The sequence below is a fragment of the Momordica charantia genome, assembly GCF_013281855.1.
Source record: "Momordica charantia cultivar OHB3-1 chromosome 4 unlocalized genomic scaffold, Mcharantia_2.0 BLBB01000004.1, whole genome shotgun sequence".
Taxonomy (NCBI): Eukaryota; Viridiplantae; Streptophyta; class Magnoliopsida; order Cucurbitales; family Cucurbitaceae; genus Momordica; species Momordica charantia.
The window spans coordinates 13503091-13522099 of NW_028275162.1; the positions used below are offsets into that span (position 1 = coordinate 13503091).

The window sequence follows — 19009 nt, forward strand, 5'->3', positions numbered from 1 at the left end:
TGTCAAAGGGATTAGAAGTTTTTTAGGGCATGGGGGATTTTACCGCCGCTTTATAAAAGACTTTGCTAAAATTTCTAAACCCTTGTGTCAATTGTTAGAACATGATAGACCATTTGTTTTTTATGATGACTGTTTAAAATCATTTGAAATGTTGAAAGTTGCTCTAAGTTCAGCTCCTATAATTATCGAACCTAATTGGGATTTACCTTTTGAGCTCATGTGTGATGCCAGTGATTATGCAATAGGAGCTATGTTAGGACAACGTAAAAACAAGATCTTGCATCCTGTGTATTATGCTAGTAAGACTCTGACCGGTGCACAACTCAATTACACTACTACTGAAAAGGAACTGTTAGCAGTTGTGTTCGCTTTTGATAAGTTTAGGTCATACTTGATAGGCACAAAAGTCATTGTTTTTACTGACCATTCTGCTTTAAAATATTTATTTGCTAAAAAAGATGCTAAACCACGTTTGATACGGTGGATTTTGTTACTTCAAGAGTTTGATATTGAAGTTAGGGACAGGAAGGGTACTGAAAACCAAGTTGCTGATCACCTGTCTAGATTGGAATCCCCGCTCTGTGACGATGGAACTGTTATACGTGAACAGTTTATTGACGAGCAACTCTTGCGAGTTGATTCAGTTCCGTGGTATGCCGATATAGCAAATTATTTGGTAAGTCGAATAGTTCCTTATGAGTTCAACAAGCAACAGGTAAAGAAATTTCTAAATGAAGTTCGATGTTATCGTTGGGATGAGCCTTTTTTATATAAGCTAGGACCTGACAATATCTTACGCAGGTGTGTCGCAGAAGAAGAGCACGAGGCGATATTAGACGCTTGTCATATGTCTCCATATGGAGGACATTTTGCAGGACACAAAACCGCAGCCAAAGTTTTGCAAAGTGGGTTCTTTTGGCCCACTCTGTTCAAAGATGCACATAAGTTTGCCCAGGTTTGTGACAAATGCCAACGGACAGGTAATATATCTAAACGCCACGAAATGCCTCAAACCCCGATCCTGGAGATTGAAATATTTGATGTGTGGGGTATAGATTTTATGGGTCCATTTCCATCTTCTAATGGTAAGCTTTATATATTGTTAGCAGTAGATTATGTTTCGAAATGGATAGAAGCCATTGCAACTGCTACCAATGATTCCAAAGTTGTCATTCGTTTTCTGCAAAAGCACATTTTTACGCGTTATGGAACCCCGCGTTGTCTGATAAGCGATGGGGGGGCTCATTTTGTGAATAGGTCTATGCAAAAGTTGCTGACTAAATACAATGTGCGTCATAGGGTTGCAACAGCATATCATCCTCAGTCGAATGGGTTAGCCGAAATATCTAATAGGGAGATAAAAAACATTTTAGAAAAAACTGTAAATCTTAACCGTAGGGATTGGTCTTTTAAGCTTGATGATTCACTTTGGGCATATAGGACAGCATTTAAGACTCCCCTCGGCATGTCCCCCTATAGGCTAGTTTTTGAAAAGCATGTCATTTGCCTCTTGAGCTAGAATATAAAGCATTTTGGGCTACTAAGAAATTAAATTTTGATTTGTTGGCTGCAGGTGAAGCGAGGAAGTTACAATTGTTGGAATTAGAAGAACACAGGCACTTTTCTTATGAGAATGCTAAGTTGTTTAAGGAAAAAACTAAACAGTGGCATGATAGGCGTCTTCGGCCGAACAATCTTCAAGAAGGTGATCTGGTTCTGTTATTCAACTCTAGGTTGAAACTTTTCCCTGGAAAACTTAAGTCTAGATGGTCTGGTCCCTTTCAAATTTTTAAAGTTTACCCATATGGGGCAGTGGATCTAGTTGACTCTAAGGGAAGTATTTTTAAAGTAAATAGGCAGAGACTTAAGCTGTATTTTGGAGAACCAGTGGATAGAGGAAAAACCTCTATTCAACTTTCAGGTCAATAAATGTTTGCGAAAAATGTTTTTCCTTCTTATCCGTTTGGAAAGAACAAAAGTAAAGGAAGGAAATTTTTGTATCTTACATTCTTTTTGTTTAATTATAAAAAGTTTTGCTTATTAAGAATGTTTTTGGAAAACGTTGAAAAACAAAAAGAAAGAAAGAAAAAAAAAACATTGAAAAAATTTGACGCAGGCGCCTGGCGCCTGCCCTTTGCGAAAGATAAAAATCACGCAGGCGCTTGGCGCCTGCCCTATTTTTCCAGCAGTTCGAATTTCTTTTTTTCTTCGTGATTTGGGTTTCATTTTTCGATTTTTATGGGTTTTATTTTGGGTCAAACATTAATCCTTTGTGATTTATGTTTCAAATCTCTCCTTAAACTCAAAAATACTTCAATTCTTGTTTCCCTAATCTTATTTGGAATTCAAACTTATTTTTTTTCCTTTTAGGTTTAGGAAACTTAGTTGAACTTAAATGTCAATCCCTTCCCATTTAGGATTTAGTTTGGGGAAAGCTTTAAATAGACCCATTGCCTAAGCTTTACAACTCCACCAAAACCCACACAACTCTCTTCTTCCCCTTGCTTTTTTCGGCAAAACCCACTCCCTTCATCACCCTTGTTTTCGATTTTCAGCCATCACCAAAAAGAAGAAGAAATTTCCAGCATTTGCTTACATCTATGGCTTCTTCTTCTCAACATACTTCACTTCCTACCTCTTCTACTCAAGCTCCAAATGCCACAAGCATTCCTTTTCCACCATTGGAGAACTTCCAACACCACATGGGTTCAGATTCTAGGCTAGCTGCTGTTAGGGGAGGAAACCCGCTTCAAAAATTTGAATGTCCTCCATCCCAAGCTCCTACACAACATCCTATAACGAGCCCACATGGTTATGTTAATTTTCAGCAACTACCCACCCTTAATATACCTCAAAACAGTGAGTTTAGGGCTGAAAATCCTCATCAACTTCCTCCAATGATCAATCCGGGTATGTACCAACCGTTTATGTTTAACCCGGTTCCTTCCTATCATTTTCCCTTGTCCCAAATGCAAATTCCAGCTAGTGTTCATCCTTATGGAATGCCAAACCCATCTACTCTATTTCCTAGCCTTCCACCTTATTATGGAATGGGTCATTGGGTACCTCCACATAATTATGGTATGATTTCACCTAGAGTTTCCCCACCACCTCAACTTCCATTCCTAGAAAGAGGACCTCAAGCACCCCAATTGAACCCTAACACATCGAGTACCTTCAACATGGGACAACTAAAACCCTTAGAGCCTCCTAGGATGCCAACCCCAACCAATATGTCAATGGATGCAGGAGATGAGCATGGAGGAGAGCAAGAGAAGAGCCATAGCCATAGGCTAGAGCCCGGGGTTTCGATAGGGCAAAAGAGGAAGGGCAAGGAGGTGATGATAGACCCAGAAATTGAGGAAGATGGGAGTAGTAGGCGTCTGACGCCTAAGGATTCATCTATGGAGAACAGGGACGAGGAGCAGTTTTATTCATCTCCATTGATTATTACACCGGAAGATGGTAATGATGATTTTCTACTGGTTTCACGAGGACATTGTTCAAATATGCCGGAAACAGAGGATACCGAGAACGAAATGGTGAGAACAGATACTCAGGAACCTTCCCCATTGGATACACCTACAGAAGGAGCGTTTTGTAGTCACCAAGAGTTGCCTACTGGGGCAACTGGATCTACTCCGTTGGCAACGGATGAGTATGTCACACCGATGGCCACTCTACCAGGGGTAAGGGATGCTCACACTATTCCTTCTAATACAGTTAACCCGCTTGGGTGTGATACAGGTAGATCCAAGGTTGGGGAGAATAGTACTCAAGAACCTACCAGCGAAGAAGATCTTGAGGACACGCAGACGATAAGGGAAATGTTCCAATACAAGAGGCGGGAGAGAAAGAGTTCAAAACGTCGTGCAGTTCAGGCTAAGAAGCCGACAGTGCCCATGAATGAACCTAAAACGAGAGCTGCGAAAGCTAAAGCAGCTGAAGCTAAGAAGAAGGTAGTGGCACCTGGGCCAGTTGATACAATTGAACTGGACTTGTCTGAGGGAGAGGAGCTCAAGACGAAATGGAACGCGGCAAATTTAGCCACTCGAACTTCATTAATGAAATCCCGTAAGATTATGACAGAATTGGGATTCGATCTCACTCTAGGAGATGTGCCTGATGATTGGAGGGAGACCGCTAGAGACAAAGAGTGGAGACCACTCATTCAGCCCATACAATGTGAGGCTTTGGAGTTAGTCAGAGAGTTCTATGCTGCTGTCCATCCCCAGTCACATATAGCCATAGTGCGCGGGAAGGAAATACGGTTTGATGCCACTCAGATCAACTACACCTTTAACATTAAGAATATCAGAGATGTTGTGGGCAATAAGATGTTAGTGACTCCGACTCTAGCACAGCTTGATGAGGCTTTAGAATGTGTTGGGAAGCCCTCTGCCACTTGGGATTTGACTACTCATGGCAAGGTACGACTAAAACCCGAGGATGTTTCCCTAACTGCTGCAGGATGGTTATACATAGTCAAAAACAGAATTCTGCCAACGGAGCATGATGAGCATGTCACTCAGGATAGGGCACTGCTGGTTTATGCCATGCTAAAGGGCATAGATGTGAATTATGGAGAATTGATCAATACTAGTATCCATGAGTGTGCCCACCGAACACGTGGTAAGCTTTATCACCCACGTTTGGTCACTTCTTTATGCTTGCGACAAGGTGTACAGCTCCCTGAGGATCAAATTAAGAGAGATGCCCCAATTGTGGAAGAGAAGAATATTCGGCGTATTATCGCCCATGCGTTACAAAGAAGGGAAGGTACTGGGATGTCTCCTACATCGGAGATCCGTCGTCTTCGAGAGGAGAACCAACAGCTGCGAGATCAGGTTCGAGAAGTCGTGCAACATATCTACAACTTAAGGGCTTCATTGGATTTTGCGGTTTTACCTTCATGGCCTCCAGCGCTAGCTGCTATCCTTGGTCATCCATCTCCCAGCACTGACACTGATCCTAGTCCACAACCTCCGACTTCATGAAGGGGAGGTTCCTTCTTTGCTATTTTTTGTGTTTTCTTCTTTTGGTTAATGACGTAGTTTGCATATTCTAGCATTACTACGCATGTTTTTTTGTATTGATTATGTTTCGAGCTCAGTTGAAGCATGAATAAATTAGTATCGTTTATCTTCTGATCACTTAAAGTATGCCTTCACTTAACCTTAGTTTAGCTTTTCACATGCCTATTTTGAAGCATCTGTGCTGTGCATGTGATTTCATGTCGATGATGATTAGAAGAAATTGTTGAGTTTTCTGTTCTATGCCTGACTAAGCTTTGAGCTATTTCCTTTGTTTATGTGATAAACTCATTTTCTTTTATGTCTTTTTGATCTTTACAGACTTTAAGCTTTTTCTTTGCCCCTATATAGGAAGTCCTTGTCCTTTTTACTGTTAAGTTTTTTTTCATCTGATGCAAAAGTCTTTTCCCAGTGAGGACACTGTCTCTCTTAAGTTTGGGGGGGACAGTCGTTGTGTCAGTCGTTGTTTCAGAAAGATAAGGTGTTATTTATATTTGAAAAATCATGCTATTTTCTTTTGAAAAAGAGTCAGTTGGAAAAACAAATGCTATTAAAAAAAGAAAGTGTTGAAAAGAAAAAAAAAACACAACAAACAATAAAAAAAATTGCAAAAGAGTAAAAAGAGTCTTGTTGAGAGAAAATAAGAGTGGGGAAAAGACTTGTGTTAGAAAGAAAAGAGCGGTAAAAACAATGAGAGTTAAAGAAAATGTATTTATGATTCCCGAGTCCTACTGTAGACACCCATTTAGTTTTAGGTTGGGTGTTGACTTTGAAAATAGCAGTAAAGATGGTGATAAGTGACTTCGTGTTTCTCATTGTCGTCGTTTTATGACCTAGCTGTTAGTTCAAAGTCTTTCTACGAGTAGCTGTGGTTGAAACCGATGTTAGTGTGTGGAAACCTCAGGGGCTAGTAGCCGGTCTGTCAGATGTAAAAGTCTTAGTGTAAGGAGGGAGTGTGCAGATTCCTTAGGGGTATTTGAAAACGTTTTCTGTTTTTGAAAGGAAAAAGGATTTTGAAAGAGAAAGTTTTTATCATTTCAAACTTGGTTTATAGTGACTAAGTTTACAAAGGCAATAGAATGGTAGGCTTTGACATCTTTTCCCTGAGACAATTTATGATTGAACATCTCGGTTGCTTTTGCTTTTCCTTGTCCATGTGTTAGAAAGCTGATTAAAGTTGCTAAGTTTTGCTTGAGGACAAGCAAAAAGTTAAGTTTGGGGGTGTGATTACGCTTGTTTACATGCGTAAAAAGAAGGTTTTAGATGCTGTTTTTACAATGTTTCAGCTTTGTTTCGGATTTTTCTCGATCGTTTGAGTTCCAATTCATGCAAAATTCATATATTATGGTTTGTGGTTGGCTTATATTGTATTTATGACATTTTAGGACCATTTGGGAGTGCAAATTAATCAAAAGAAGCAAAAAGACGGAAAAACCATCATGGGAGGCGCCAGGCGCCTGGGAAGCCTGCAGAAAAACTGGTTTTCTTCCAACTTTGCCCTTAATGAAACGCGTCTTCCAATGCGTTTTGGTGGTTCCAACCGATGCATACGTGTAGAAGAAGTGTTCCACTATCAGTTTGAGCACGATTTGGTCAGTCAAAAGAGTTGGAAATGGGTGATTCACCATCGTTTTAGGACCTACCTAACCAATTCTGCACAGCTATAAATTCCAGCAACTTCTCCACCAAATTCATCAAGCCTTGCTTCCTTCTCTTGATCATTTTTAGTGTTTCTTTGTTGCTTTCTAAGTACTTTTGAGTTGCTTTCATTAGTTACTTTTGGTTTTTAAATCCCGAGCACTTTACATTCCTTTATTGAGCTTGTTTTGTTTCCATTTGTACTTAGTCATTTTCTACTTATTCAAATATATAAAAATCTAGCACTTTGCTTATCTTCCATTTGCCTTTACTTTATTTTTAGTTAAGAGAGTTGTGTTTTTGGAGGAAAGAGCACGTGACACTCTCCCTTGCTTGAAAGAGAAGGGCAAAGCTCTCAATCCCGATAAAAACTCTCCGTTAGTTAACTTTTGTTTTTCACACATGCATTCCACATTCAACCGTTTTACTTGCTGTATTTTCTTCAATATGTCTTTCTAAATTCCCGTCTCTAGCCCGGTTATGGATAGTTAGCCTTTTATGTCTAAAAAGGGTTGCTAAGAAGTAGTGTTTTTGCTTTCCATTCATTGCTCAACATGTTTTCCCAAAAAGTTAGGATTTAGAGAAGGCCACTGTAAGTCTTAACAAGTCAATACTGAAAAGGTTGCTTATTTGCATTGTTGAGTGGTTAAACCGAGGAGAGGAGCGCCTTAGACATAAGGGTTCCGCTTAAGTAGCCTAGACATAGGACCTTAACCCGAGGTTGCGACTATTTCCATCCTAAAACTAAGATATATCTCATAATAGATATATTAGGGAATGTCTTAGGACTTTGAACTTGCTTAGACATAAGTCAAGTGAGAAGCGTAGTCGTTGGTTTCTAAAGTAAAAAGCATATTGTCCTTAGCATGTCCTTGAGTCTTTGTTGGCTAACTTGAAGTAGTTCAGGCTAGGTTTTATCATTCTAAGTCCAAATCCCAAATCCAAACCATTATTTGTGACCACTTCCCATTTTACAAGAATCACTCATTCCAACATTCACTATTCTTTAAAACTTTAGAGTTTGGAAATTGTTTAGAAGTCCTTGAGGATCGATACTTGGATACTCCATCCATTTTATATTACTCTGACAGGTGTGCGCTTGCATCTATATAATTGTTACCACGCTTAGCGCGTGCGTTCAGCATAAACGCCCAGTCATCCTTCACAACAAGATTTCAGAACACATCACCATCACAGACAATAATACAATTCTAATTTAAATTCAAAGTACTAGAGACGATTAAGAGGGCCATAATTCACTTCATAATACTCTAATCAAACTAAAAAAGAGATTTAAGATGGTTGTTACCTACTGACCCTTACCGAAAAGCTTGAGTTATCACTGGATGAGTGCCAAAAGAAGTCAATCAGTACAAATCTGAGGTCTTAGGAGCTCCAGCCCCCAAATCTGGTTGGTTGGTGTATGATCATCGGAGTTTGAACTACAACGTTCAGAATCATCGGAGGTTGCCTCTCACCTTGAAGAATCGCCAGATTGCTCGTGGGTTCGCCGTCGCTTGAGCGGCTCCGAACAATGGAGGTCACCGCCGGTCGAATGGATGAACGTCGTCGTTGTTCGAAGAAATGGAAGTTGTCGCCGCCGAATCGTCGCCGTTCGCACGCAGTGAAGTTCGATTCGCACGACAATAGAGCTGGTTTATTTGCGTAGGGAGGGAGGCAAAAATTTTTTAGATCGACACATTTTCGTGGTGAAAATAAAAGTTAGGTTAAAAAAGTAAAGTGAATTTTAATGGTGGGCTGGGCCTAATATTAAAGGTAGATTTACAATGTCAGGCCTCGCCCGACATTGAAATATAAATTTTAATTTTTTTTTCGATTTAACGCATTTTTTAACTTGACCGACATTGTTTCCTCCGGTTTTTTTGTCCGACATTAATTCCTCCGTGTTTTTTTTTTGTCCGACATTAAAACCCATATTTCTAGTAGTGATTTTGTTATAGGGCTTCTCCGCACACAACGATGATTTGATTCGGTTATGGTTGTCATAGATCGATTAAGTAAAATGACACACTTCTTGGCTTGCAAAAAACAGTTAGATGCAGTATATGTGGCAAATCTCTTCTTTAGAGAGATTGTCCGTCTTCATGGGATTCCTAAATCTATTGTTTCCGATAGAGACGTCAAGTTCCTAAGCCATTTTGGCAAATACTATGACGTAAATTTAATACTTCTCTTAAATACAGTACAACCAATCATCCTTAAACAGATGGGCAAACAGAAGTCACCAATCGGACCCTCGACAATCTTATACATAGACAACGATAAACTGAAACAGTGGGATTTGACTCTTACCCAAGCTGAGTTTGCCTTTAACCACATGTAGAATAGGACCATAGGGAAGTCCCCCTTTGAGGTTGTTTATACAAAATTACCTTGATTGACAGTGGACTTAGCTAATATTATTTTTCTGTTGATTTTAGTTTGGAGGCCGTACAAATGGTAGAGAGGATTACTCAGCTACATAAAAAGGTGCATGACCACATTGAAGTTGTCAACGGTAAATATAAGAAGGATGCTGATGCTAAGAGAAGGATTCAAGACTTCAAAGAAGGCGACCTTGTTATGATCCATCTAACTAAAGGTCGCTTGTCTACTGGATTTGCTCACAAACTATAGAAGAAGAAATTTGGACCATTTGAAGTTTTGAAGAAATATGGTCTTAATGCATACAAAATAAAGCTACCCCCAGAATATAACTTCAACCCAATCTTCAATGTATTCGATATCTACCTTTATGCTGCACCAAATTCGTTTAGCTTGGGAAATTAACTCGAGGTCGAGTTCCTTTTAAAGAATGAGGGAAATTGATGTAACTAACTCAACTTAAGTTAGTTTAGTTTAGTTATTTGGGGCAGTTAGGCTTTCACTATTGGATTACTATCCTTTTACCGTGGCATTCTTATCAATTCATTCATTAAGATTTTGATATTTAGTCTACACCAGAAGTAAATCGGTATATTTGATAGCCTTAGATACATTCGTTAAGCAATTGTTGGGCTTTATGCAAAAAACGAGAAAGTACCTCGATTCAGTGGGGTAGGCTCCATTGGGCATTCAGATTATTCAGTAAGATACGGTTTGACCCTTTTTCTTTTTCTTTTCATCTTCATATAAAGGCACTTCCTCGTACTCCTCCCTTCATTCATTGAGTTGGAGGTGTGTGCTTGCACGCAATCTCTTATCCATCGAGGTAGATAATACCTAACAACTCAATAGTCGACATACTGAACAATGCTCTTGTGATGATTTGTATTCTCCCAAAATTACAATAAGTTTGAAAGAAAGAACTTACAGTAAAATTTAAATCCATTCAAGCTTTACATTTGATCTAATAAATCAAGTATGACTAAATAGCGAGATTTGCAAACCAAAGGTATAACACATATACAAAAATAAATAAATAAATAAATAGAAATAATCGAAAACAATTATTCAAAAGAAAATTCCCACCGTAACATTTTTTTAATCAAAAGACCAAAGATCGCTTTGATACCAATTGTTGGAAACTGGAACGGATCCGATCGCCAGGGGAAACACATGCTAGAAATTAGTTTTTAGCTAATCCATTGGCACAATTCAATTAAAAACAAACAAAAGGCTTTAGAAAAATGACTATGGGATCAAATCCCTTACCTTTGGGATGACAAAGGCATGAACGGGAAACCACTGATCTTCCCGATCTGTTGGAACAGTGTGTGGGTACTCTTGAGAGAGAAGGGCTATTGGGAGAGTTTTTTTTTTTTTTTTCTCGTAAAAACTATCTTCATTGGATTTGGCCTATAATACTATTTATATAGTCTTGGCTAGCAAACTCGGATGATTGATTAAATTTTTAAAACAATTATGAAATTTAAACTAACTTTTAATTTTTTAACTATTTTTTTGCTCCCATTAATTAACAATAAATCATATTTATTATTAATTACCTAATTAAACATTTTAATTATAAATTAAATAATCATCATAATTTAAGTTTTCTCCCAACTTATTTTTTGTTGTAAAGGCCAACGAGCTAGCAGGGACCTAATGGACCTCCAACTTTGAGCCTCAATGGTGGAGCATTAATTAATTTAAACTATTTAATTAACCAGTTTTATCATTAATCCAAGGTGATTATACTATAGACCAAGGGTTGCACCAAGTTATGTCCATGGATATAATCTTGCTCATTTGATCCTTCACAAAATGATTAATGGTCCCAACTAGGCGAAATTACCATTTTGACCTTGGTGCCATCTCTTGCTCCTTAAATACTACTGATTCTTTAATGGAGCCTTCCATGATCTCATCATGTTAATCCTTCTTGGGTACCAAGAAGGCGAGTATCCAGTTATCTAAGCATTGAACCAACATTTTAACGAAATCATTTATATACACAATCAATAAGGAGAAGTGTAAACTTTGCACTTTTTACTATCGAGAGGTTGTGAATTCCATCTTATATAGGAACATTCACAACTCCCCATTTGAATGTGTTAACAAAACAAAAGGTTTATTGGCGAACATTCACATAACCCTCACTCATGTGAATCAAAGAACACACCCTCATAGGCCGGAGTTCATAACACTCTCAAAATTAAGATAAAATAAGTCTATGATCATCCTTGTGATGTATTTGCATTTTCTCTAACGGTCTTATTAGAAATTGCAAGACATATAGTGGTCCAGTCTTATGCAATCCCATTGCATATGATACCTCAACTCACATGTCACCACATGGACGATTTGGATAGGACCATTACAGTTACAAAGTAGACTATAGTAACAGTGCCTTCAGGATAAGGTCCTCAACCCTATTATATATTGTAGACCATTTAAGCCACTACTCTTAAACTAGATCCTCTAGTATAACCTGTACATACCTAGTTCAAGAATGCATCCGATGGCTCAGAAGCAAATAAACAATGAATGCTAGATACAAAGAACAAGACACACATTAAGTTTATTTTATTTAACGAGTTAGGGCATACATTCCACCAGTTTGTTTGTGCAACAAAGTGAGTCAAAGTCCAACTCGGTCAGCTGGGTTGTTGACAAGACCTTTTGTGTTCTCGAACCTCTTGGCAGGATCACGAGTATTGATCCGTTCCTCCTCGTGGCATAGTTCTAATCAACTTCTCCCAACAAAGTCAATAGTACACACTAAAATGAAGTATTCATTGAAATCTCAAGAGTCAAGTTAGAGCCACGTGATACTCAACTTTGGACCACAACTTAGGGACCAAAAATTGTGTGTTACCCTAACATTAATAAGATTCGGACGGTATATTTATACAATGAAGTCTGCAAACGTACAGGCACGTGATACAGAGGTGGACAAAGAATGACCCAATTGAAACTTATAATCCGGATTTAAGCCAAAATAACAGGCGTCCGACACGATTTGGTTGGTAAGGGTAAGTAATTGATATCAAAAGTTAGAAGAAATCTTTTGAATCCCAAACTGAAATTTGGAAGTATCGCAATTAATTTGCCTTTTAGACGATGGGGAGCAGTGATGGTGGAGGAGAAGATCTAGTGAAGCAAATGGCGGAGTTAAGCAAAACCCTAAAAGAAGGAGAGAGAATTCTAGCGCCAACGAGGCGACCCGATGGTACTCTCCGAAAACCCATTCGGATTAGGGCTGGCTATGTTCCGCAGGAAGAAGTCGCCATTTACCAGTCCAAAGGGGCTCTGGTATGTATGGCTCATGGGTATTATTCTATTTCCATCCTTCTTTTTCCGACACGTTGTTGCGTTTCTTTCTGCTCTCTGCTCTCTTTCTCCCCTTATTCTTTATGATTGAGGTTTATTGTGCTTACACCTTTATGATGTTGCTGTTCTTCGTTTGCCTTTTTAAGGGATTGTTATGGGGGCCTTTTTAAGGGACTGTTTAAGGATATAATGATCTACTCAACATATTTCTTTAATAAAAGGGAATAATAAAACCTGTGCATGCCTCTTGACTCTTGTTGATTCAATGCTTGCCGACGTCTACTGTCATGTTTCTTGAGCTGCCACTGGTTGATCAGGCACCCTCGATAGTTTGCCTATACATCATCCAGGACTCACTGAATTCTTGGATCATGCACTAGTTGAACATACAACAATTTGTTGAATTAAGGCGAGGCACCCTCATTGATCTTAGTGCCTCCGGTGGCATGCTCTAAACAATCGTTGATTTTCTTTGCTAATTTTAATGCTTTCTGGACCACCAAAATTTTCATCGACTGAAACTTTTTCTTTAAAATGATATAAATGAGCTTATACAATTCGAGTCGACAGTGGTGACTGGACTCTATTTATTTTCTGGTAGAATTTTGATTTCTTTATTAGTGTATAGCACCCTAGAAGTTTTTAATCTTTGTGGCATTCATGTGGATTCTTCGGTCTCTGTGGGATACAGTGGAAAAAGGAGATGGCGTCCCATGATGGGCCTCCTGGTTATGATCCTCCATCAGATGCAAAATCAAAGACTAAGTCCGCCAAGCGGAATGAGAGAAAGAAAGAGAAGCGATTGCAGGTTTGTTTTCCCCTCTGTTGGGAATGGATAGGTTATGTTTTTGATGGAATTTTAAATTTTGTGAGACCTAAGTATTGGAAAAGCTTGAGAGTTCATTTTTAGTTATTGCTCAACGAAGATTTCTAATAAAAATCTTTATTATGACAATGCTGTGATAGCTATATTATGCAGGAAAAGCGATGAGCCACCTCAAGGCGACAAGCCCTTTGATCGCCTCAAGGCGAGAGGCGACAAAAAGGCGAGGCCTGAGTGGAGCGAGGCGCACAAAATAAAATATTAAATAAATAATATTTATTAATGATTTATATGTAAAATAAATAAATATTCAATTTTAAAATATGAAAATAAAAAAAAATAATACTCAAATAAAAATTAACTTAAATAATTGAGAAAAATATGAATATTCAAAATAAAGAAAGAAGAAGTAGAGAGAAAATTGTATTTAAGATAAATGGTAAAAAATAGTTCTATAATGCCAAATAACTAAATACAAATAGTTATATTTATGGGAAACAATTGTATTTATAGTAAACATCTATGTTTATGGGAAACGCAAATACTACATGACAACTAGCTTATCATACAAGCACATAGAAAAATGAGCTGCCTTCAAACTTTTCTTTTTTAGTACTGCCTTCAAATTTTTCTTCTTCTCGTACTACAAAAAACGAAAAGACCCTTCTTCGACTTCTCCTCAAGCTTTTCTTCTTCAACTATACTTCTTTCTTTTCTTTCTTCTTCAACATGTTCTGCTTCATTTTTTCTTCTTCCTTCAACTTTACCATCTCTCCCTTTAGTTCTACCTTTCTCGTCTCTCCATCTTCTTCTTTTTTGAACCCTTTTGTTTATTCTCTCTTCATCTTCTTCTTTTTTCAACTCTTCATTCTCCTTTTGTTTATTTTCGTTGTCCGGTGGATTTTTAGTAAGTTAAAATCATTTAAAAAAAATGATGCGCTTGCCTTCAACCAGGCGCTCGCCTCGCCATAAGGCGAGGGCGCGCCAAGGCGCAGTGAGGCGCGCCAAGGCGAGCGCCCGATGAAGGTAAATTGGTTAGATCAATCGTTAAGCAAGGTAATTTGGTATAAACAATGTCGAATGGTGACTTCCCTGTTGATCTATTTTTCATGTGATTGTAGGCAAACCCCGCTTGTGCGAGAGCTAGGTCCCGTTGCTTGGGGACGTCACCACTTAGGCATCGTATGAGATTTTATAGTGTACGGTTTGTGACCAAAGTTTGCCCATCAGGTTGTGGATGACTGCTTGTGCTAAACTTTAGGGTGGTGCCAAAATTTTTCCACTAAGTTTTCCAGAAGTGACTGAGAAATTTAACATCTCGATCAGGGACAATGGTTTTAAGAATTCCATGGAGACGTACGATCTCCTGAAAGAACAAATTAGCAATATAGACAGCATCGGATGTCTTCTCGCAAGCTTAAAAGTGAGACATCTTGTTGAATCTATCAACAACCAAGATGGAATCAAAACCCCTTTGAGTTTTGGGGAGACCAAGAACAAAGTCCATGGATAGGTCTTCCCAAATTGCGAGAGGAGTCGGTGGGGGGGTATAATCCTATATTTTGTTAAGATCCTTTGTAAGATTGGCAAACGAAGCATCATTTAACAATGTTAAAGACATCCCGTCAAAGTTGGGGCCAATAAAATCTTGAAGAGACAAGTTCCAAGGTCTTGTCATGCCCAAAGTGACCGGCTAATCCTCCAGCATGGATATTGTGAATAATAGCTTCCCATAGGGATGTGTGTGGAATAAAGAGTTGATTTGCTTTGTTCAGTGGAGTAGGTGTCCAGTAGGTGCTCAAAGGCTCCCTTTGCGACTAAGAACATCGGGGACCTTATTTGTTGATCCTGCTCTATGATTAATCACATAGTTAACTCGTTGTAAAAATGATAACCACCTAGCATGCACTCGACAAATAGATTTTTGGGTATTTAGGAACTTAAGAGAAAAATGATTCGTGTATATATGAATTCTTTGTTGATAAGATAATGTTCCCATTGTTTGAGGTCACGCACAAGGAAATAAAGTTCTTGCTCATACGTGCTCCAATTTTGCCGAGATGGACTTAGTTTTTCACTAAAATAAGCAATGGGGTGGTTGGGTTGGGATAAAACAGCACCAATGCCAATACCGGGAGGCATCCACAGTGAGTTCAAAAGGTTGTGTAAAATTGGTAAGGATAAGGACGGGCGGAACTAAGATTATTTTTGATGGAGGAAAAACTGTCTGTTTGCTCATCAGTCCACTGAAATCCTCCCTTCTTTAGACAATTAGTGAGGGGTGCCGTTAAAGAGCTAAAGTTCTTTATAAATTTTCTGTAAAAAGAGGCTAATCTCAAAAAACATTGGATACCTGAACTGATTGTGGTCTAGGCCATTCTACTATAGCTTTTATTTTTTGAGGATGGATTTTTATACCTTCACTACTTACGAGAAAACCAAGAAAAGAAATTTCAGGGACAACAAAAGACATTTTTTGATGTTAACATATAGCTTATGGGTGACTAATGTAGAAAAAAAGGCTGTCAAGTGTGTGATATGTTCAAGAGGAGATTTAATATAAATGAGTATATCATCAAAATAAACAACAATAAATTTGTTTAGGAAAGGATGGATAACCTGATTCATTAACCTCATAAAGGTGCTAGGTGCATTTGAGAGGCCAAATGGCATGACAAGCCATTCAAATAAACCTTAGTTTGTTTTGAATGCAGTCTTCCATTCGTCACCCGGTCTAATACGGATTTGATGATAACCGCAACGGAGATCAACCTTGGAATAAAATGGTGGCACCGACAAGTTGGTCAAGAAGATCATCTATCCGAGGAATGGGAAATCGGTATTTAACAGTGATTTTGTTGATAGCTCTACTATCAAAACACACCAACTGCCATCTTTTTTAGGAGTGAGTAAGGTAGGGACAGCACATGGGTTCAAGCTTGGCTGAATGTGTCCTTTGGTGAGAAGATCTTGAATTTGGTTATGCAAGATTTGGTATTCCGTGGGACTCATTCAGTAATGTGGCAAGTTTGGAAGAGTAGCACCAGGGATAAGGTCTAAATTATGTTGAATGTCTCTTAGGGGAGGTAAAGTTGTTGGGGTTTCTAATATGGAAGGAAATTTTGTGAACAGCTCTTGAATTTCAGGGGGAATGTCACTAGGAATGTCATGCATCCCATAGTCTTTAATGACAAGCCCGAGGATATGGGAGGCATTCTCCCTTAGAAGCTGTTTGTCACTAGTAATGGTGAATAATTGTCCCTTAGTCTTACATGGTGAAGTATTTTGGTTAGAACCAGTGCCTAAAGGAAGAAGCACAATTTTCTTTCCCATCCATAAAAACTCATACGTATTATCTCGTCCTTTATGCACGGATTGTGTATCATATTGCCACGGACGACCAAGTAAAATATGGCAAACATCCATGTCCAAAACATCACACACAATTTGGTCTTTGTAATTATTTCCAATAGAGGGAGGAACAGAACATATGTTGTTGACTTGAACTTCCCCTCCTTTTTTGATCCAAGTGACCTCATAGGGAGTGGGATGAGGGGAAACAGGCAAATTAAGTGCTGTCACAAATTTTTGAGAGACAATATTCTCTGTACTGCCACTATCAATTATAATAGTGCAGATTTTTCCGTTAATGGTACAAGGAGTCTTGAAAAGAGAGTGTCGTTGAGGGAAAGAAACAGTTTTAGGTGTTAAAAGAAGTCGTTCCACAATGCAAGAAAGCTGGTCACCTTCATCAGGTTCAAGAAATATAGGTTCATCATCTAATTCAACATCAGAAGCAATGTCCTCCTGAATGGTATCATCCACCATTGCATAGCCTTACGTTGGAGTCCTTGCTGACCACAACGAAAGCACTTACCAAGAATTGGACGATTGTAAGCATTTGTGGTTTTCTTGATGGCTGGAGTGTCTACATTCTTGAATTCTTTTTGAAAATCTTGATCAGATTGCTTGCCTTTAGTGGTTGACGCCTGCAGCTGTTGTTTATCAAAAAGGGAATGTCCCTTGCGCCTGGTGCTTGCTTGATTATCCCCTGTAGAGCATATTGTTTTTTATACTGGTTGGCTTGCTCATAGTTGTAGCAGTGGATATATGGTTTCATTTAGATAGCCAATAGGGTGAAGTTGAATGCATTCTTTAATGTCAGAGTGCAGCTCACCAATGTAGCGAGCTACTTGATGATGTTCATTTTCTCCAAGATTGTTTCTTGCACCCAATCTATGGAATTCTTCAGTATAATCCAAGATAGATCGAGAGCCTTGTCAACAAGTATGGTATTGATTATGTTGGATTTGCTCATAGTTAACAGGGAGAAATCTTTCACGCATAAGTTTTTCAGTTTTTCCCACGTTCGTATGGGATGTTTCCCATAATGACGTCGATTGATCTCTAATTGATCCCACGAAGCCGAAGCTCCACTTTTAAGTTTAAGAGCCACTAATTTCACTTTCTTGTGGGCGGGAGTATTCATGTAATCAAGGAAGTCGTCAACATTTTTTCTCCCAATCAAGGAAGGATTCAATATCCATTTTCCCATTGAAACTTGGTAAATTGATTTTCATCTTATACCCACCTGTTTCTTGGAATTGTTGAGGTTATCTAACCATACATCTATCCTCGATCAACATAGGAATTTCATCTTCCTCACTAGATGAGTCCAAATCAATTATTTTTTGAAATAGTGGGTTATGATTAGGTTCTTGATAGACATACCTTGGTTCTTGCAGCATTCTTGGTTGGCCAAAATGTTGATTTAGTGCTTCACAGTTTAGTTCTCGTTGATCATACCTACGTTCTTGCAGCATTCTTGGTTGAGTATTCTGTTGTCCCTGCTGATTTTGATCAATATTTATCCCTTGCTCCTTTCTTTGTTCTCTTTGGTCAAGTCTTGGTTGGTTTTGTTGAAAGCTCAAGGCATTAAGTTTCTTTGTGATTGAATTCAACATTTGCTGCGTCTCACCCACGTTTTTGTTGATATTGTCGGCCGTTTCTTCAACCGGCAGCAAGCGTCAGGTTGTAGTGCAAGGGGAGAGGACGGTGGTTTGCTCCGTTTCCGGCGAGAGAAGAATCCCCTAATACTTGAGAAGAAGGTTTCTTGCTTGCCATGATAACAAGAGCCCAAGGATCTTGGATGCTCTGATACCAATCATATGGAACCCAAATGGGAAGAGAGTATATTTGAATGATGGGCTAAGAAGAATACAAATGGGGTATTTATAGGGAAAGGGAGGTGTCGATTGTTATCTAAGTATCTAACACACGGACAGAAAGGCCTATGGGCTTTTAACTATTTTTTTTAGGAAGGAAACAAATATTTCATTGATAGTATGAAATATTCAAAAGGCCACATGGGCAATTACAAGAAAGTCTTTCAGCTTGTAATAAGATTGTTTAGAGAGTAGCTATTAAAAGGTGAGTAGAAACATTTACACCATCCAAGAGCTAAGAGAGTAACTCTGTCAAAAAAGATCTCAAAGGGAAGAACTTTGTCATTAAAGACCCTAATGTTCCTCTCCAACCAAAGACTCCATAAGAAAGCCCTTATAAATTGAACCCACAGTGTAGCCTTTTCCTTTTTAAAAGGATGTCCAAATAGTAGGCAGTCAAGGAAAATGGCAGGGTGAATGTGCAGTGCAGTTTTCCATCCAAAAGCATTGAGGATAATGCCCCAAAAATAAGCAGCAAAAGAACAAGTAATGAATAGATGGCACTGGTCTTCGGATGCCTCTAAACAGAGGTGGCAACAATTTGGGAGAGAACAATGTGGGGAAGTTTCCTTTGA

General features: G+C 38.7%; 1 protein-coding gene across 4 annotated transcripts in view; it reads left to right on the plus strand.

Annotated features, from left to right (window-relative positions):
* The first annotated feature begins 11998 nt into the window (after window positions 1-11998).
* Window positions 11999-19009, plus strand: part of PYM (partner of Y14-MAGO) — a 30926-nt gene continuing 23915 nt past the window's right edge. For 2 of the 4 annotated variants that reach the window (XM_022303476.2, XM_088122394.1), the window contains exons 1-2: window positions 12095-12368; window positions 13078-13194. In XM_022303476.2, the coding sequence (XP_022159168.1) occupies window positions 12177-12368; window positions 13078-13194 (309 nt within the window). In that variant the 5' untranslated portion in view covers window positions 12095-12176. The other 2 variants (XM_022303477.2, XM_022303479.2) reach the window with 2 other exon arrangements.